Source organism: Danio aesculapii, chromosome 9, assembly GCF_903798145.1.
Source record: "Danio aesculapii chromosome 9, fDanAes4.1, whole genome shotgun sequence".
NCBI lineage: Eukaryota > Metazoa > Chordata > Actinopteri > Cypriniformes > Danionidae > Danio > Danio aesculapii.
This window is the reverse complement of record NC_079443.1, coordinates 32,841,329-32,864,200: the sequence shown is the minus strand read 5'-3', so window position 1 is coordinate 32,864,200 and position 22,872 is coordinate 32,841,329. Positions and strand designations below refer to the sequence as shown.

General features: G+C 35.7%; 1 protein-coding gene across 1 annotated transcript in view; it reads right to left on the bottom strand.

The window, feature by feature from the left end:
- itgbl1 (integrin, beta-like 1) overlaps positions 1-22,872 on the bottom strand; it is a 36,211-nt gene that overhangs the window by 9,499 nt on the left and 3,840 nt on the right. Inside the window, exons 3-5 of the mRNA XM_056464858.1 lie at positions 4,719-4,865; positions 2,429-2,551; positions 452-592 (exon numbers count right to left, since the gene is read on the bottom strand). Coding sequence (XP_056320833.1) covers positions 452-592; positions 2,429-2,551; positions 4,719-4,865 — 411 coding nt within the window. The remainder of the gene's footprint in view (positions 1-451; positions 593-2,428; positions 2,552-4,718; positions 4,866-22,872) is intronic.

Sequence of the window (22,872 nt, the reverse complement as noted above, 5' to 3'; positions counted from 1 at the left end):
GCGGTTGCCTTTGATGAGTGGATTCGGTTTGCGGGCACATTACTTAACCACAGACAGTGGTTCAGATGTGAGGTTGAGTTTATACTGTGTACCACTTCACCCTTTTGCTGTAATCAATTACAGAGAAGCTCCCTGGAGGTTCAGCAGCAATATGAGAGCCAAAGCTTTTTTGGCAGCCTGATGTATCTTAATGGAGAATGCATTGTCCCACTCTCATTTGTGCTTGTCAGGTGAAATTACTTATGCCGTATACAGCTGATATGGGACAATTAGACTCATTCCGCTGCGGATTCTCAGCGGAAAGCCCCTGAAATTAAACTCTAATTTGATTTCGATGCCCCTGCAGTAGCGTTAGGGATATCCCGGGTTTATCTAGTATTAGTTAAAGCTGAAGGGTGATGGGGAATATCATTTATGTCAGTGTCAGGTAAGTGTTTGCATATAGACAGACCTCGGTTGCTGCAGATCTTGCCATCTGGAGATGTGCATCTCCGCTTACTCTCCCATGGGCTGATGGCACACTGGAACTCACATTTATCTCCATGCCAACCAGCAGAGCAGTAACAGTTTCCACAGTAACACTTTCCATGGCCTGCAACCATGAACACAGGGAGAGCGAAGAGAGATATTCAGTGGCAGAGTTTTCAGATTTGATGAAACAGCATCATTACAGACAACATGCATGTGTACCGATTGTGGATTTAAGGGTGTCATTTAAGTTTAAAGAGTGTATTTGACAATGCTATCGGTTATCATATGCTAATCTAACATTTCACCTATTACTTTGTTGTGTTTGGCACAGTCTTCACAGGGAGTTATTTGACAGGCGATCTGAACAGTCATAGTGCTGACATTATGTGCTCCCCAATTGTGTCCACAATTTAATGGATAAACAAACCAAACCATTCAGTGGAGTTCGATTAGCATTAGAGGACTTGCATTTGACAAATTGTGAAAAGGTGCTCATAAGGGACGTGCAATGCAGACGGCAAATATCCAGACAAGCTGGGGAATTTCTTGAAGACAGAGATGGCAGTAAATGAACACTGTTTGTTATTTATATTTAGCAAAAGCATATGTTCAGTCGTTATTGTGAACACACAAATGAAATGATGTCTTACTCAGAACTAACATGGGCGGAAATGAATGAATGAGTAATTAAAGTTATTTTAAGCCGCAGGGATGTTTGTTGACCTTACTTAACATGTGATTTGATGGCTGCTTTTGAATCTAGAGAGCTCTGAATGTGTTGATCATTGTTGATGTCTGGGGAATCAGGTGTTGTTAACCTCAGGTGATGTGGTAGTTCAGCTGTACCCTGTGACTTTCACTTGAATCATTCAGTGCATATTCTGCTTCTGTCTAAAATCAAATCATAATTCCTGCAGGAGTGCACAAACGAATGCAGTGTGCTGATAGTAACAACTTGTTTAACATACAGCATACCATAGCAAATAAGTTTTCTAAAAAAGTCTAATTAAGTTTCTTGTGAAGGCTAAGAATAAACAGCTTGATTTGTATGTTTTTTCCCCAATGTCTTTATGATTGTTTCTAGTGACATGATATTGAATACATTTTGAAAAGACGAACACAAATCACTCAGATTTGAATGAAAATTTTTATTTATGTTTCAGCAAAGTTCTTATGCATTTGGAAGCAAACAGAACTCGGGATGAACTAAACCTTCAAAATTCAAGTAAGTTCAATAAATTATTATTTAGTAACTTTTTTGGTTTTTATGGTCACTAAATTTCTCCTTAAAATATTCCTTTTTTTTTTGTTTGGTCCAAACTTGGTATGTTGGCTGGATTTGTGTTTGTTAGTCCAAACCCTCCATTTAACGTTTTAACGTATATTTTTACTGTCTTAAAATAATATCATATAATATAAATTATATTAATATTATAATATAAAATTAATATAATATAATATAATATAATATAATATAATATAATATAATATAATATAATATAATATAATATAATATAATATAACATGTTGTCTTAACTTATCCAAATACCAAGTTACAATATTATTACAGCTTACATTTATTTGTAACTATTTATGATAAAATTATTGCTTATAGTATATTTGTGTGTTTGACAGAATTGGATGTTATTGTTCTTACCACATTATTTTATTAACAAGCTCTGATAACAGCAGTATGACATATTTTATATCTCAAATCACACAAAAAATATATACCAGATTTATTTCACAGGCTGGCCAATTAATGTGCATGCATATTCCTAATTACTAATCTAAAATGTGTGTAACTTTCACCGCTACAGCCACCATATAGCAAAAATGAGATAAGAAAAACAAAGCTATTGCAATGACAATCTCATATAATTTTTATGTAAATACAAAATAAAAATGAATATATACAGTACGTGTCCAGACAGAGCTTTGTCGTTTAAAGTCTTACCTCCACACACTTCTCCAGAGTCTTCATCCAAACACTCGCTGTCGTCACACTCGCAGTAGCGTCCACTGATCAGGCTTTTCCCATCGGGATTGTGGCACATGCAGCTGCCGCAGTGACAGGTGCCTGTCGGCCACAACCATCAGTGTCAAAATACAGCCACACTGCTCTATATGGCAGCACACGGCAAACACACTGTACATACACTGTATGAAGAGACACACACTCACACAAACACACCTGATGCTGTAAAATTGCATGCCTTACAGAATTTAACTGAGAATTAATTGAGAATAGCTACACTTATACATTTTAAATAAAGGAGCAAAGTACATGCAGATGGTAGAATAAAAATATTCCCATTTAGTCATTTTACAAATTAATCTTAAACATCTTATTATATCCTCACCCACAATTATAAAACACATAAAATGCAAAAGTTTGACTACAAAAATGTTAACAATAATAAAAAAAGTAACATTTTACACTGATTTTGCTAACATTGGGTAACTTCAAGGGTTAACATGATCAAAATATATGCTTTCTAAAGCATATATTGTTAATGTTTGAAAAAGATTTAAAAGCATTTAATTATCAAAAACAATCTCATGAGCTAACATGAAATAACAATTAAAAAATTGACATTTTCATTAACTAGCATAAATATAGACTCATTGTTATTATGTTTTGTTAACACATTAACTTATTTGATTTATTATCAATTTAAATTCTGATTTCTGCAAATACAAATTTCTTTACAATTTTGGTTGCCAGAATAATGTAAATGTAAAGATATATACAGTTTAATCTTGTATTTTACAAAATAATCAAATAAAATAATTTCAGCTGGTCTAGCAGAGAATTGTGACAATGTCAGTTTACAGTTTACTTCTTTGAACTTATAGGAAATGTGGTGTTAACCAGTTAACGTTTTCTCTAGCATCTAAAATATATAATTAAAGTCACAGACCATCGTTACAGTTTAATAAATACCAACAATAAATATATTGAAACTGCAATTCAGTAGATTTCGAATCTACAATTCTGAAATTCTGATTTTCCAAAAATCTTGACTGACACACAGCATTTACTTTGACCTACTGACACTAACATATGCGAGACATACCAGACGTATCTGTAAAGCAGCTGGAGCCCTGCTAACAACATACAGACAGACACAACACTCAAGAGTTCAGTCCAGAGTAAAGGTTAAGTACAGGCTCTGGGGTCAAGGTGTGAAATACAAGCAGCCTGTTTTTTTTTAGGCCACCCAGAAGGAATGTTTGGACAACTGCACACCATAGTACCCTTCACCGATATCAGCATGCTTAGTAAATATCAGCAAAAAGGCTGCGAAAAAAAATCATTATTATTTATTACATTGATCTAAAGTTATTAAGAGAAATAAACAATAATTAGTTTTTGAATGAGAGAAAAGGCTTCTTAAAAAATCTTTCAATCAATTCATGGTGATGTAGGGGATGTTGAATTTTAATTTTGAAGACCTCCTGACCCTAAGACCCAACTTAATATTAATAGTAACTGTATTATGACTCACAATAAGTATTTATAGTAATATTTATAGCAACATGTTTCCTATCAACAATATAAAACGATTCACTAATTTAACAGAACAAAATATGTACTAATGAGTCCTTCCTTGTAACAACATAACAGTGTTTTAACGTAACGCATCTTTATAAATATAACCATGACCAACAATGTTACAAATCAGTGTGTAATGTGTTATGAACATGTATATTGAAAATGACATTCATCACTATTAAGTATTAATAAAGCTACTATAATTGTAGATATAACTGTCATTATAATGTTTTGTTGTGTCTCTCTCTATATATGATACATTTATATGATTGTTATGCTTGATTATAAATAATTATAAATCTGTTTTATTGCCTTGATGGTGAATATGCACCATAAAAAATAATATGACACACAGCCATAAAACATGTTTTTAAGTTACTTTAACTAATAACAATAAGCAGAGTTCTGAATTCTGAACTGAATTTGTTTAGTTATACAAAGTTTAACCTAACATTTTTAGTCAGTGTGACTGATGTAAGTTCAGATGACTATAAAAGTCCCTTTGATAGTCAGCAAGAATTTTTTACAGTGTGGGCAATTTTGTTGTTTTGTTTTATTTTGTTATAGCCACATCCTAATTTGTGAAGCTCAAGAACATTTTGATATTTACCAAGGGTGCCATTATTTGTGCAGAGCTCTGTATATGTCTTTCTTGACACTATAGGCCTCTGTGCGATGTGTATCTTACCTGCATTGGAGCAAACTACACCCTGGGCATTGCGGCAGAGGTCTTTGCTGGTTTTGCTGGAGAGCGAACACTGCTCCTCGTACTGACAGGATTCACCAAACCAGTTTTCATCACAGAAGCACTTGCCACAGTTGCATATCCCATGATCTGCAGTGGAAACACAAACAGGATTGAGATATTGATCATTTTGAGTAACATGCGGTCATGGTACAGACCCCACAATGTAAAGGTAAATGGGTTGATAAGGAATGACAGGGGCCAAAGAGCTAACTATGAGATAGATTTTGTGATTAGTAACACATTTGAAAGGTGTTTGGAGAGAGGTGAAGGACAGGGTGACATGCAGAATATTAACACTCACCACACATATCAATACTTAGTAGTGAGAGAAGTTTCACACGTGTGCTGAAAGATGTTATTTCCTTCTGGTTTAAAAAGAAAATCTGCTTATGATTTATGAAAAAATGTCCCCCATGATCTATTAAAAATGGATGACCACTGTTTAATCATATCATACATTAAATCAAGTATTTTACTAAATCATGGTGTTCACTATACAGTCTCTGGACTTGCTGCATCACAAACACCGATATTTTAACTACTATATTTGTAAAATATGAATTATTGTCCGGCCATCTGAGGTTAGACATGGATAAACATTATAATCATGATTTCCAAAAGCACACTGTGAATGTACAGTATATAAGGGCCATTTGTTGTTCACCTGCTTTGGCATCTACAGTACTAACTAGAGCATTTAGACCCGTTTTTTACATGTATTAACCTGTTTGCTGAATGTTGAACAAGCAATATCATTTTTATGGTAAAAAGCTAAATCAATTGGTTTATTAACTTGTATAAAAATAAATAGAAAAAAAAGAGTAATATACCAAAGGTCTAAAACAGAAAGCTTAGGTCAGGTCAATGGAGTATTTCTGGCAAAAAAAGCTTATGTCATGAATCTAGTAAAACTGTGAAGATGAAAAAAAAATTAAACCCAAATAACGGGTCATTTATCTTAAAAGCTCAGGTCGGGCCTATATATATCTAACTCTTTGACCACCTTGACTCTTGAAATATATCCCTAACACAACTGCTTATAAAAAAACATTCACTATTTCCTATATTAGTATTCTAATATATTCAACCTCAAGTATGGAATAAAAACGTTTTGTTTATATTTTGGTGGTTGATAAATCCCTCAGGATTAAATTTCAACCTCTCAGAGCATGTGATAGTTATTTAATTCTTAGCAAGCTATCTATTAGTACTGACAACAAAGAATTTTGATTTCACTGTCATGTATAAATAATAATGCATTTAAAAACTTACACCTATAGGATGCCACTGCGGACGCCATCTTGTGGTCAGACGCAGATTTGCCACGCAAACTTTCAAAGTGCATTATGGGTATTCTCTAGCCGTTAAAGGTATAGTTCACAAAAACAGACAAGTCTGTCATTGTTTCTCATCCTTGTATCAAACCTCTTTGATTTTTTTTTACACAAAGGTATATATAGGCCTACTGAAGAATGTTGTCGACATTGAAATTCTCCACATTGTGACCATCTAGGACTGGAACTAAATAGCTGTGGCTTTGTAGATCCATGAAGTTCTGCAGAAGTACAACATCAAGGTACGTTATGTATATTTCACTTTAATGCTTCTCACACTACGCAGAGAGGCACAAATATATTTAATAAGCTACCACGTAATTAGAAAGTCTGTTCTGCAGTCTCAAAGCTCCAGTGTATTACTGTATGTAGTACTCCATAATAACAAATACAATATAGAGGAGTTTTTCGCCCAAAAGCTTGCTCTTAAAGAAAATGTAAGCTGTTCTACTTATTACGAATGCTGATATAACATTCCACCTCAAGTCTTCCTCCCTTACAATATGCATGCAACAATAACAGTTATGCTAGATCAAAAAAAAAAAAACTTTCTATTTCAGTTATGATTATTATTGACTCTGTGGATGAAAATGCATGCACACACACACACACACACGCACACACACACACACACACACACACACACACACACACACACACACACACAAAGAAAAAAAAAAGAAAAACACTGACAAATTATGCTATGAATATATCCTGTTATTGTAAATGCAGCTCTTTAGCCACATCCTGAAGTGTCATCCTCAATCACTCGCTGCACTAATCCATCATGTAAATTTGATGTCGTCTTCAAGGGCTATCCATCAGTCCTTAACAATAGCCTTGTTCTGCTCCTGTACTCATTACCAGAGAGTCTTGGCTGCTTGTCACAAACATTCAGTGTTTTATAGCCAATCTGGAGGGAAAGGCAAGATTTATGCTAATACCAAATGGAGGATACATCTATCTTGCGTCCTATAGATTAAAAGCAAATTGGTATTGGAAATTTTAAGATATGAGACGAGCACTGAATAACATTTTTTGGGCTACGATTTGATGGTTTAAAAAAGCATTTCTCATTACTGAACCATGCAGGCAGGATATTTGCAGTGGGACAACAAATTCTTCAGTGTGACTGGTTTCAGATAGAATATAGAATACCTTTTATTCAATGTGCCAGGGAGGATTCTTGCCTGTTTTGGAGCCATAACAGCATTTCGGAAATATAGACCAGGGGTGCCCAAATATCATTGAAAGCCGTGGGCCGAAGATAAATATACCAAACTATTTTTCATTAAAGTTGTCTTGGGTAATTTCCTAATTTATGTTATAATATTTAAAAAGAAAAAGAAAACATCGCAATCGTATTAACTAATGCAGTGTAACTTTTTGATAATCAAAGGTTACTATCGGCCAACTTTGTTTGGGCATCTCTGGTATAGACCCAATCTCATTTCTATGTCTTAGTTTTTTACCTTCCCACTATCCTTCTGTTTCACATGTTCACGTACAGGGGAAGGGGCGTTTCGATTCTTTTTTGGTTGTTGGTGTAGGGATAGGGGAAGTGCCACATAGCCCTTCAAATGAAGATTTTTTTAGGATGACACTACAATAAAGAAGGGGTATGAGAAATCACAATGAATACACAAACTACAGTGGCCACACGGCTTCCCAAGCAAGCATGAAGATAGTACACAAAATTTTAAATTTCAAAAACACAATTTTAGGCCTTAAAAACTCTTACATTCACTGAAATATTGTTTTGTATGTCATAAATCATTTTAAACTGGTCTTAATTTATGTAAAGCTACCCAATCAATACAAAACACATCCGATTATCAACAACACTGCTCAATAAAACACATGCTTTTTTAGCAAAACTACTCATAACTAATATTATAACTGTAGTCTGTTGTGAAAACATTAAATTTTTGAAGAGATTTGTTTTAAATTATGTTAAGTTATGAACAAAAATCAACTAAGGTCTGCTTGCTTTGACACATTTAAAACTTGTGGCTTAGAAATTACTAATTAAATTTTTTTTTCTACTTCTATTTTTTTTCTTCAAATTTTCTACTTTAAAATTGTATTTAAACATATTTACACACAACAAAAACTACACTGTTATTTTACATTTGATTACTCAATTTGTGTACCTGAATACTGCTAGACTCCCAGAAAAAAAAAAATCTGTTGTTGTATTTTTCATTTCAAGAGTTCACATTTAGATATTGCTTGATGCTATTAGCAGGTTTGGCATGCTGTCCTGGGAGAGAACTCTGAGCTCAGAGATAATTGAGCCCAGGGCTCCGCCTGATCAATAATCATAAACAGGGGTCCAAGATCAGGTAGGTCTTGAGAGCTCCCCCTGGTGTATGGAGGTAAGAGGACATGGGGTGGAGGGGGGATTCTTTCAAAACGAAGATAAAGTAGTAGGGTGAAATCGGTCTATTTATTGTAGGCTTAAATCAATCTGATTGTATAATTGCTGATTACACATGAGAGACCAGTACTCCTCTTGAAATTAGTTTGATAGCTTAATAACTTTACTTATATCTTTGCTCTATATTAATATTCTTTAATGCAGATGCACTCTACACAATCATGGTAATCAGTTATGTTAATTCTTTCCAAATAGAGCTATTCATTTCATCTAGTGAAATCATTTAAAATATCGCAATATGTATAGCATACAAATAAAATAACACAATGTCAGTTTTTCCAATATCATGCAACCCTAGCATTAATAAGGATTTTTACTACAAACAAGCATCTGTTTTGTTACAGTCACAATGGCATCATGTTCATTCTCTTCAAAGAGACGTTTCTTTACAAAAACGCTTCACTTTAAAAAATTTCACTTACGATAGTTTCTGCATATGATAACCTAGTCCACATCATATTTTAAATTCTGATACTTGACAGAATGGGCCAGTCTGTCAGAAAAAGTCTGGGGATTTGTCTTGTATAACATTATTGTTGTTTCCTTCCATAAATATGAGCACTGTGCAAATACACAGTACGCTTGCAACATGATTTACCAGTCGTAACAGGGAAGCCTGGAGAAACCCAGAGGCTCATACGTTTTTGAGCTGAAAACAAACAACTCTTTTCCAAAATCTAAATATGTAAAATAACTCTTAGAGTGGGTAATCTGATAAATGTTACTGAGCTTGCATCTTCTGGAATGAATGCTGCAGATGACATCTCATGTAATACATGAGCTAGCAACGACATATGATGACGTATGCGGGTGTAGTAGTGGTGTCCCATATTTTCATCCCTACCCCTTTGTGAATAGAGTAGAGATAAAGATATGGGACACCGACTACACTGTAAAAAATACTAGGTTCCACACAAACATTTTGTGTTGGGAAAACATGAAGGCATTAAGTTAACTTATTCGTTTTTACAAATCTAAGTTGAATGAACCTAAAACAATTAAGTTCTCCAAAAAAACATGAGAATTGTGTTGCTTCTGCTGATTTTAAATATGTAGTTTGAACAAACATCACTTTTTTGAGTCTACTTCACCCATATGAATCAGAATTGGGCCCAAAAGTCCAATGAAAAGCTATGGCATGTTCAACGATTAAGACGTTTATGAAGACCATGTAGGTCGAAATTAAATAAATTTTTTTTTAAAAGCTAAAGTGGCAGTGTGCCGATTTTCTTTTGATCTTTTGCTAATGCGTTTGTTTTTGATCGAGCACCTAGATATTGAGTATCCTAGATGTGCGCACATTTCTGTTTTTTTGGTTGCTTAATGTTTAATGATTAATCATGTTTAAAACAAAATACTGCTACCACCTACACTAAACCTTACTCTAAACCAAACTAGAAAGCATGAGCATTATTACACAAAGATCTGACACGATGACCCTCTTAAATCTAATTTTACCAGCATGGACCACGCCACACTCTGAGCTAGACTTTATTGTTGGGATGAAAAGGAGTGGTAAGGGAACAGTGGGTCGAAGGGGAATGGAAGTAAGAGGATATATAATGAACAAGAAGGTAGATTGAACGAGCGTCCTACGATGATGCCCAGAGACTCAGACTGGGGGTACCATCTCCACTCTGGTAGAGCGATTGGGACCCCCGATTCAACCTAGGAGCGAAGAGAGGGTTATACGGATTATTAATGTGAAGAAAGGAAATGAAGGGAAGGAGAGAATGAGATGACCAGTGCTAGAGGGCTTATCTCCCTTAAATAGGTTTTAGGGAGTAGATAATTGGTTAAGTGGAAAATTAAGGTATGGTTCCACTGCCGAACTTTTGTTTACAAGTTAACTCTATCAATATGTCCCGATGGAGCTATTCACGATAGTAAATTTATCCAGTTTGTCAATTTTTTTGCCCCTGTGATAAAATGGGGCCACCAGTTAGATCATGTAAGCAGTGCTGCTAAACTAAAAAAATAATTATACCTCAAATCCACTAACTCTCTATCTACGCTAACCAAACAAGTCATCTGATTAATAGCTCATTATAAACCAGCAGTACTGATGACTATAATAACATGAAAAACTAATGCCATAACATTTTTTTTCAGTCTCACTTAATATGTTCTAAACATTCCTAGTTGTGTTTCTTTCTAAACGGCTATTAATGCTAGAGTTTGATCCTATATGTGGACACAATCACCCTGACATATTAACTGCCACCCACCCTGTTGTGGGAGGAAGACTTTGGTCCTTGCTGTCCGTTGATTTCCTGCTTTTGTGCCACCAGGGGCATAATTTACCCCCTCATTGCAAGATGGGCACCCTGAGCTGTGACTCACTCCAAACAGCTGGGCACAGTATTAATAGACGGTGTGTCCTCATCAGATAAATTGTAGATGGCGAGCAGATTAATGAGTCATCAGACGCTAATGGCTGTTCCTGTTGCAGATAGTGCTGTCCATGTCAAACACTGACAATGGAATATGGGCTGACCAGGAGTATGAATGAGCTCGGATGCAAATTGATGTTACGATAATTTTTGTTTTGCGAAATAAGAATAGGCAGCAATTTCTCAGAATTGCAGACAAGGCTGTCTCTGAGAATTCCGGATCATTTCAGGATGCAATTTCATTTACAGGCTATAAAAGGCATTTACATATTTGTACATCCTTTTTCCTTTTCAAAATATGAAAATGCTTCATAGTTGGTCATTTATTATTTTAACTTAATCCACCTTAGATAGGATCTTAACTAACCTCCGGTATGCAAATGAAAATCAAATTGAAATCAGTGGCTGATAGTGCCTTCAAAGACAGCAATTACACCTATGATTGGACTGTGAGTATAATAGCCTGTTCTGATTAAACGTGTGCACAAAAAACTAGACACTAAATGCTCCAGTGGGACAGAATGGAAAGTAGCATGTTATTTCATTTAAAGGAAAATTTGCAGCATTTTGTTTTTGCATTTCAATCTTTCCATTTATTTTTTCTTTATTTACTGTATTTACTTAATTTACTGTTTGGTAAATTGTATTCTTTAAAATATTGCCTCTTATTTTCTTGAGAGCGAGGAAATTGTGACAGAATTGAAGTTTGGTGGAATGTTGCTTTCCCTGTTTTTCCTTTTTAGTTTTTATGTATTTATTTTAAATCACCGAACATACTTGACCCAACAAATGCTTATAATCTTCTAAACCCAAGCGCAAATCTTTTACACACAAAATGTACAAAAACAAGGTTGCACTATTTGAATTAAGTTTACAGTAATGGACAGAAACAAAGCACATTCAAGTATCTGTAAGTAATTTTACATGTCAAAGCATTATTTCATGCTTCAATGATAGCAATGTATGGTTTGTGAACAATCTGAATTTATTTATTTCTTGTTTATATAAAAACCTGTTGAATTGATTCACAAATCAAACAGCAGTTAATTCATGAATTAAACTGATTTGAATGCATCTGTTCTTGAGTCAACAACTTTAAATGATTTATTAAGATTAATTCAAAATGATTTGGTCAGAGACAGTCTTCAATTAACAACTCCTTGAATCAAAGCAAGTGATGCACTGATTCAAATGATTAATTCAGAGCGATTCTACAATTAACCTCTCCCAAATCACATTATCACGTCAGAGCAACTCTACAATTAACTCCCTTCCTGATTTCTATTATCCTGTCAAACCTGTTAAATAGCTTTACAAATCACACAACTGCTAATTCGTAAATTGATCTGATCTGCATCTGTTCTTGAGTCAACAATTCAAAAGGATTCACTCAGAGCAAATGACATCAATTAAAAACCCACTGATTCAAATGATTCAGTCAGAGCAAGTTTTTATTTAACAACTCACTGATTCAATTGATCCAGTCACAGCAATTCTATAGAATGTATGACTCTCTGATTCGAATGATCTAGTCAGAGTGAGTCTACATTTAGCAATTTCCTGATTCAAACGATCCAGTCTCACACCATATCTAGAATTAATGAATGCCTGATTCAAATAATTTGGTCAGCAGAGCAAGTCTCTATTTAACAACTCACTGATTGAAATGGCCTTTTCAAAAAGGGTCTCCGATTAACAACTTACTGATTCAAATGATCCATTCAGAGTGAGTCTAGAGTGAATGACTCCCTGATTCAAATGATTTGGTTAGCACAAGTCTCCAATTGACAACTTACAAATTAAAATGAATCAGTCAGAGCGAGACTCCAGCTAACAACTCCCTGATTTAAATGATCCAGTCAGAGTGATTCTAGAATGAATGACTCCCTGATTTGAATGATTTGGTCAGAGCAAGTCTCCAGTTGACAACTCACAAATTAAAATGAATCAGTCAAAGCAAGACTCCAGTTAATGACTCACTGATTCAAATGATCCACTCAGAGTGACACTCCAGTAAACCATTCACTGAATTGACAAGTCAGATTCAAAATGATTATTTTTCCTTCAGCTTAGTCACTTATTTATCAGGAGTCACCACAGCAGAATGAACCGCCAACTATTCCGGCATATGTTTATTACGCAGAGGATGATGCCTTTCCAGCCGCAACCCAGTACTGGGAAGCACACATACACTCTCACATTCACATACGCACTTATACACTGCGACAATTTTGTTTATCAAATTCACCTTTATTCATCAGGGCTCGCCACAGCGGAATGAACCACCAACTTATCCAGCATATCTTTTACAGAGCAGATGCCCTTCCATCTTCAACACAGTACTGGGAAACACCCATACACTCTCACATGCACACACATACACTACGGCCAGTTTAGTTTATTCAATTCACCCATGTCTTTGGACTGTGGGGGAAACCGGAGCACCCAGGGGAAATCCACACCAACACAAGGAGAACATGCAAACTCTACATTGAAATGCCAACTGGCCCAGCCGGGACTCCAACCAGTGACCTTCTTGTTGTGAGGCGACAGTGCTAACCACTGAGCCACCGTGCCGCACCTCAAAATGATCCAAGAGCACCAAAAGTAATTTATAAATGACAGAAGTCATTCTTCCAAATATCTTCTACTATTTTCCTGAAGGTGAGGAAAAGATGACAGAATTAGGTGAACTATCCCTTTAGGGAACAACAAACTCTGTCAAGGTTTTTGATGGATTACAAAAGACACAATCCCCAGCAGACTCTGTGTTAATCAGTGTGCTATGAAGTTTGCTCGCTTTTATCCACACAAACCTTTAGTAAAGCAGGGTCTCGATGAGGCAGCTTGATCTTGAAGACATTTGCTTTCCTCTCAGCCTGTTAAACAGCGGCTTTGTATAAAACAAGACAGTGAGGTAATTATTTCCCCCTTGTTGTTCTCCTGCTTTGCGTTGTAGAGCGTGAAATGATTATGTGCTAGGCTGGGCTGGGTGTGAGGGAGACATCTGTCCTGTCTAATAATGCTGCATACCTACAGCAGACCTGCAGCGATGAAGACAGGCCAAATCATCAGAAGAATGAGGGTCGCCGTGTCTAATAAGTTTATAGACTATTTATGATTTATGATACTTGTCAGAGCTGCGGTCTAGGATTTCCAGCTGAAGCGCTCAAATTGGAGACGTCTGCTCATGTCCGGCCATATCATGTTCATCTTTTGCCTATTTCCTCTTACCTGACATTTGATCGCATGCTGCTAATTGGATAAAAGACTGTAGAGGAAATTAAAGTGTCATTTTGGTATTATGATTCATATTTGCAGTGAAACTACAAAGTGTTCAAACACAATTTCCTCTTTCACTGTTTTCTCAAACCCATATTGACCTGGAAGGCAAGTGACCTTTTCTTGTAATTTGAAGTATGGATCAGACCTGCTGCGTGAGCTAGGACACACACTATATTGTGACAGAAGCTTGCCGAATTGCATATCACTTCACCTGCACTATAAACATTGCTGTCATCTAACACTGGCAATCTGACATTGCAATATTCAGATTTTTTTTTCCTGTGGTACTGTATAAAGTATATTGCAATATCATAACAATTCCAACAGATGACTAGACTTTATTCAGAATTCATTATTTTACTAGGGATTGCGTTTGTGTAAAAAATAATACACAAGTTACAAGCATAAGTGTTCAAATACATAATTTGAGTAGTCAAATGTAAAATAAAATTACTTAATCTTCACTGTAATAAATAAATACAATTAATCTTTGTTAGGGTGTTTATGGTTTCTTGCACATGAATGCTCAAAGTAGGCCTCAAAAACGGTTATACTTTAATGTTGTAAGCTGTAGTTAAAAACAATTTTAAATAATTTGTTGAACTAAAATGAAAAAAAAAAGTAAATAATTTAGATCTAGAACTAGTCGGTCTGGGCTGGAATAGACACCAAGAGAAGTTGTATTTAGGTCAGTTGAGTCAGCCTGATGGTTAAGGAGTTGGAACTGAAATGTGGGTTTGATTCTCAGCAGTGTCGGGGTGAATAATCGGTGCTCTCTGCCACCCTTGAGTGCCCTTGAAAACAAATGTGTCCACAGTGTGCATTCACTGCTTGCATCTTAATGTGTGCACTAACTTGGAAAGGTTAATGCAGAGGACAAATTAAGAGTTTGAGTATAGACCTGCTCACACTGTGTGATTTCATACTGTACATGATTTGGTCGTCTTAAGCCCTGCTCACACTGTGAGATTTTTGCCACAATTCTGTCATCTGAGACAAATTTGGAAAATCCTAAAAGATTCCTGAAATCCTAAGTTTGACGTGTTCACAGGCAGCCGCTTATCCGATATTTTCCGATATATCCGACACACTCTTGCAATGTGACAACAGCTAGGTTGAGCGTCAATCCAAGAGCCAAAAGGAGCTTTAAATTTGATGACGCAATCCATGCAACAATTTAAATGACCGCGTGGAAATGTCAAAACTGTTTTTTTTCTTCCTGGTTTTATTATTGAGACACGCTGTGTGCAAAAATTGCTGCTACAGATTGTTTATGTTTGCTGTGAGGAATCATTTCAGTATGCGGCATAGTGAAAGTGTCACAGGTGGATGACGGCAAACTCCAGGGAGCCGTGTTTGTGCAGTCTGACATGCTAGAATCGTTCAGGATTATAAAAAAAATTGCACAGTGTGAGCCGGCCTTAATAAAAAAAGTTGTAAATACTAAAAGATTCCTATAATCCTATGGTAATGTCTGTGGCCTTCAATTGTTGGTTTGACATATTCACCAACAGCTCATTAATGGCAAACAAATTTTTCTCACTCTTCTTTTGGCTTAGTGCCTGATTTATCAGCGGTCACCACAGAGGAGGGAACTGAGAACATATGTGGCAGATTCTCTTTCAGCCCAAACTATCTTTATTCAATTCACCAATACATTGCATGTCTTTGGACTGTGGGGGAAACCGGAGCACCTGTGAGAAACCCATGCAAACACAAGGAGTACATGCAAACTCCACACAAAAATGCCTCCTGGTCCAGCTGGGACTCAAACCAGCGACTTTCTTTCTGTGAGGCGAGAGTCCTAACCACTGAGCCCCCATGCCACCCAACAGATTTTCCCTTGATGAATTTCTGTCTGTGTCAGAATATTTCTGACACTTTCCTACAGTGTGACTTCTCTCACTACAAGGATCAAACCATGAACCAATAGGAGCACTGAACCTGATGACATGATCAGTGTGGCATCTGTAACCCAACTCTGGGAATCTTCAAAACATGTTTTTTTTTACTGGTTATGTTACCAAGGCATGTTATAAGTATAATTAAGTCAACAGATGGTTTATGTGTGCTTTGAGGTATCATTTCAGAACGCAGGTTAATGTACACCTCATGGATTGATGACATCTATCCCAAAAGGTCTTGCATCTGTGTGTTTGGCACATCTTATTTGTCATTCAGTCTGACATTGACAACTGAGCTCTTAAAGTGTGACATGGGATTTGTAAATCTGACAAGTAACAATCATAAAGGATTAAATAAAAAAAAATACACAATGTTAGCCGACTAACCAAACTTTTTTTTCCCGCTGCATTTAGACTGTAATTTGATAGTAGCTCAGATGGCGAGAGTAGATCTCTTACTGATCTCATTATATTTGAAAACAAAGTTAGATTTGGAAATCTAAATCCAATACATAATCATTTATTCATTCATTTTTCTTTGGCTTAGTCCCTTTACTCATCAGGGGTCGGCACAGTGGAATGAACTGCTGACTTATCTAGCATATGTTTTAGGCAGCGGATGGATGCCCTTCCAGCTGCAACTCAGTACCAGCAAACATTCATACACACTCATTCACTAAGGCCAATTTAGTTTATTCAATTCACCTATATCGCATGTCTTTGAACTATGGGGGAAACCGGAGCACCCATGAAACCCACACGAACACGGGGAGAACATGCAAACACCACACAGAAATGCCAACTGAACAAGCCGGGTCTTGAACCGGCGACCTTCTTGCTAACCACTGAGCCACTGTGTCACCCAATACATAATCATTCATGTATTCTCTTTTCGGCTTAGTCCCTTTATTAATCTGGGGTTGCCACAACAGAAAGAACCACATACTTATCCAGTATATGTTTTACGCATGCCCTTCCAGCTGCAACCCATCAATGGGAAACACCCATACACACTCATTCACACACATACACTACGGTCAATTTTAGCATACCCAATTCACCTATCGCCCATGTCTTTGGACTTGTGGGGGAAACCGGAGCACCCGGAGGAAACCTACACGAACACGGGGAGAACATGTAAACTCCACACAGAAATGCCAACTGACCCATCTAAGGCTTGAACCAGCGACCTTTTTGCTGTGAGGCGAACGTGCTACCCACTGAGCCACCATGTCACCCAATATATAATAAGCAATTCTAAATTTGAAGTACCTTTTCGAATCTAGTTCTTTAGACCTGAAGATGTGTCCAGGTTATATAACAATCCTAAATGCCATTTCTTGGGAAGAACAGAAGTCCAACAGCAAAAAGGATTGTGGAAAAAGCTCCTGATAGAGTTCCACCGGGACCTGAAAACATGGAATATCACTTTTCTGACATTCTCACATAAAAAATCAAATAAAAACATCTTGAGGGTATCAAACCATTCTCTCTGATGTTATAAAACATCTTCTGTGAACATACTTGATCATAAATCATTTTTCGTTCACATATGCCTCATTTTAATTCGTTTCAGGTTGGAGAGAAAGGGTCTAGAGATGGTAACACTTGTTTGATTTAAAAAAAAAAAAAACACACAAGAAGAGGCAGAAATGAAGGTCACACCAAGTAGCTGAGAGAAATGTCATTTCTACAGATGGAAAAAGACTACAGAGGGAAACATTGAGTCACTTCTGTGCCAAATCTATCCCGTGGCTCCTTGAAACCTCAATTAACTTGTTTTGGGAGAGGGAAAAATGAGTGAGAAAAATGGAAAGAAACTGCCACGTTGAGCTCTGTCCCCATAAAGAAAGAAAGAAGAAAAAAAAAAAAAACAACCAGGTCACATAAAAGGGGTGGGGAAACTCAAATTTTCTTCCCCCCTCTAAAATCCTATGGTAATACTTATATATTTGAATGTTGGAAGTGTTTGGTGAGAACAATTGAAAAGGAAATATTCACATATGTTATTTTGGCTGTGAAATGTTGGAGATCCAAACAAACTTTAGAAATGAAATCACTCACAGATGGTGGCCAGCTGTCAGGTTAAACGTTTTGTAGTTGGGTACAGCCTAAGGTTTGTAAGATCTAGTTTGAAGTCTTATCATCAGGATCAAGCCGTGTTTATCTTTTCATTGTTGAGCAAAAACAGGTGTTTTAAGACAAAATGATTTATGGAGTCTCCCTGAACAAACGCAGCTCTCCAGAGACCAGACAGCTTTTTTCTTTTTAAGTCAGAACAGAAATTTCTCATTAAATGCTCCACTTATCATGCAGATCCTGTAATGAGAAATGAAATTATTAAAAAAGGAAAGGAAGAAAGTGGCGAGGCAAAGAAATTATGCTTATTGTCAGGGAATACCATGCTTTTCGGAAGAGCTGGTGGTGGGTGTAAAAGTGGAGCACATAAACGTCCCTAAATGTATGACTGAAATGACAAGACTGACAAGCCTGACATATCTTTGTGTAATAGTCAACAATACTGAACAGAACACAAATGGATTTTTTTTTGTTGTGGTATAAATTTGTCTTAATGTTGTTCTAAACCTTCAATTATATTGAAGTAAAGAGATTGGACAATATCAGAATCCTTTTTGACAGGTCTAAAATAACCCAAACTGCCAAAACCCGCTCTGAAAAAACACTTCTTGTTAAAGAATGAGATTTTGGCTATTTTGACAGAAATGCACAGTAAATAGCCTTTATGGTAGTAAGAGAAAAAAATAAAAGTTGGTCGTCCATTTTCAGAATACACAACAATGAGAGAACCCTATTATCAGCTGGTTCAAAACTAATGAGTTCTTTGCTGGCTCACAACATGCTTGGGCAAATAAATCTTTCTTGCCAGCTTCATGTATCTCCATTAGTGGTCCTCTGTGTCTCGTTTCTACAGATCAAAAACTGAAGGTGGAACAGAAATACACAGGTGTTTTTGTTCAAAGTTTGTCAGATGGATTGTTGTTTTAGAGAGTAGAAAAATCAGTGCAGGAAATTCAGCTCATATTTTGGTTATGCAGAGCTACCCTGCTCATTTTCCTTAAAACTGATTTTAAGAGAGCAATCATTTATTTTGAAATTACCAAGTTATCTAACATGGATGGATGGATGGACGGACGGACGGACTGACGGACGATAGATAGATCGATCCCACCATTGTCTTGGAAAACTCTGTGGTCTATTGACTTTTATTTTGTATGTTTTCAACCAATAGTGAACTGAAGAAACTGAAACTGAACAGTACGTGAGAAAAGTAAAAAGATATCCAAAAAACAAATATGGAAATATATACAGTTGAAGTCAGAATTATTAGCCCCCCTGAATTATTAGTTCCCCTGTTTATTATTTTCCCCAATTTCTGTTTAACGGAGAGAAGATTTTTTCAACACATTTCTAAACATCGAAAAAATATAGCTTAAAGTGGGCTAATAATTTTGACCTTAAAATGGTTATTAAAAAATTAAAAACTGCTTTTATTCTAGCTGAAATAAAACAAATAAGACGTTCTCCAGAAGACAAAATATTATCAGAAATACTGTGAAAATGTCCTTGCTCTGCTAAACATCATTTGGGAAATATTTAAAAAAGAAAAAAAATTCAAAAGGGGGCTAATAATTCTGACTTTAACTGTATATGTGGAAAAAAAAATATATATTATTATTTGTAAAAATTGTAAATGCATAAATAAACTTAAATAAATTAAAATGTAAAAAAAAACTAAATCTAAATAAAAAATAAAAGCAGAAAATAAGGAAAAAAAACAATACAATTAAGTAACAAATGTAATTAAAATAATTTACAAATTTTTGTTTTAAGTCATATATTACTTTATTTACTTTTTTGATTGTTACATATATTTATTATATAATATAAAAAGAATATACTGTATATATACATAAATATATATATACACACACACACACACATTTACATATTTATTTTTTTATGCATTTTTCAGGTGTGGTCCTCCATAAGTCAACTAAAGAAAACCAAACATTCAGATTCCACAGAAAACTACTGTATACTTTAAATTATTTAAAAAAGAAGAAATTTTGCTGTTAATTTGCTTACTCTCATGGTGACTTTTTGCTTCAGTAGTTTTTTTTCTTGATTCATTCAAAGGATATCAAATTAACATTCAAGGCCCTATCATACACCTGACGCAATAAGGCGCAAGACGTGTTTGGCGCAATTTGGTGCTATTTTCAGACCAGTGCAACCCTAGTTTTAACATTTTACGCCACATTGTTTAAATAGTAAATCCATTTGCACCAGTTTGTGGACTCATGGATGTTCCGGTCTAAAAGGAGGTGTGTTGAGGTGCATTGTTGTTGCGTTGCTATTTTGAGGAACTAAAATAGGCCGTGCTATTAACCAACTAAAAGCTGGTCCAAAGTCCAGTGCAGAGCGTGTTAGTTATGTGCCTATGCAATTTTATCCATCTGTCGGGTTTTGGAGACATATGCAACTAGACATGGGACGATAACTGTTTTCAAGGTATACCGCGGTTTGGAAAAGTCAAGGTTTTAAAACCGCCAAAATTTTCTGATATGCCGTTCCTAAGGTATGTTTACGATTTTTTCGTTATTTAATATTTTATTTATTTATTTATTTTTTTATTTTTTTTTTTTTAGGACAACAGTATCTCCAGCAGAAAAGATATCCAAAGATGCCATTTGAAATTGTAAAGAAATTTGTTTTTGAAATAAATGAAGACAGCAGAAGTCAAAGATTCATTTTAATTATTTAGCCTGACATGTTTACTGCTCCAAATAATTATAAATGTTTTTCAAAATAAAATAGTTTGTGTTCAAAGGGGAAAAAAGTTTTTTTACTCAGACATTTAAAAAGAGCATATGGTTATCATACCATCAGAATATTATATCGACCCATGCCTATATGGCACACCATCTGGGGCATAAGAATAGGCTGGAAATTAGAACTGAATTTAGAAATAGTTTTTTAAAAAACCTTTGTGTTTAACAAACTAAATTAAATATGTAGGCTAATGAACATCTTCAGTGCAAGTTTCCACTACACCAAATTAAAGGAGTAAAGTAAAGAGTAAAAGGAAAGAGAAAGTAAAGAGGCAGAATGGAGGAAGCTCATTCTTTATCCTAGCACAGATGATTTGTTTAACTCTTTTCTCGTTAGTGAAGCTTTCAGTTTTTCCACTTACAAAGTCCACCATATAATGTCAAACGTGCCATGGCATGACACAACTGCCTCTTAAAGGGAATGAGACGCTGATTGGTTTAATGCACGTTATGCTCAAAATACACCCATAACTCATTAAAAGAATAAGCACAACCCTGTTAGACCATGCACTGCGGCCAAACCATATTTTTATGTCCTTAAAATAGCAAAAGTGGATTCGGACATGTCCTTAATGCTTTTGCGCCGTGCTTTAGATCGCTAAAATAGAGCACTTAGAGTGAAAATAACATATGCAGGCAAAATCAATATTTCAAATCAATGTTTCAAATACTGCATTTTTATGTTTTTATTGATTTGGGTTTTTTTTTCATCTTGTGTACAAGAACATAGTCGACTATGGTATGATGTGATTCCTAACTCCAACGTCCAAGATAAACGAAGCACAGCAGTGCTGTAGAAACTGCAGCAAAGAGCCACATACTGCCCACTCCAATTCATGCTATCATTTTCTTCCAGTTTATATATAAACTGTTGGTTTGGTTCATGGCTTTGAACTTTTTATTGAATAACCTGAAGGGGAATAATACTTCCAAAACCAAGACAGCTCGAAAAAGTGGACGGTCACAGTTGCTTTTTCTGGAGTGTAAATATGTTAAGACTAGCACCACCATTGTGTTTTTGTAATTATAAGATGTTTAGAAGCCATCAAGGGGTCATGGATCTGTCAGCCGAGGGTTTGGATGTCAGGTTATTCAGGAGGCTTTTCTAATGGATTTCAATGGGCTCGCAGCAAATTTTGCAAAATCCATTGGAAATACTGAATTGACATTCAACACAGTAAAGGAAGTATCGGTGAAAATGATCCTTTGAAGCAGCTTCTACAAAATTTGTGAAAATAGAGGGTTGCTACTGAACAACATGGCATCCAAACAGGCTTTTTGTAAGTGCCTGTCTTTGGCTGAATAGAGGCACTGTGAAATTCAAATGAGACCTTGTAGCTAATGACACAATATTGGATGGAACATCAAAGGCATTGACTCAAGCTGGATGTGTGTCTTGCACATGTCTGCAAAACCTTTTTTAACAGAAGACACCTGACATTGAAAATAACATTCATGTGGAAAAGTTATATAGGACACCCTACTGAGTTTCATGGGTTATTTTTTGCATTAGGACATAATGGTCTATGTAAAGTCAGTTAAAGCCTCAGATTAACAAAATCACATGACATCCCACGATGTGTCATTATTTTTTTAACAAATATAAAGGCAGGATAGGAAGACTTTGGGTGACAAACTTCGTTCAGCCTATAATTTAGGTCCACTTTTAGGAGTAATAACTTAATCATTTTCTGTACAACCATATCTTTAGCTATGTTTCTAGCCAAAGATGTATATTTTTGTGCAAAACTGCAATATCTCATAAAAAAACTTGCGAATAAAGCACAGTTTCCATCCAATGACTCAAAGAGGAGAAAATAGTCGCTTCCTGATAAACTGGTAGCAAATATCAAAAAGAAAATAATAATTTTGCTGTGGTAAAAGA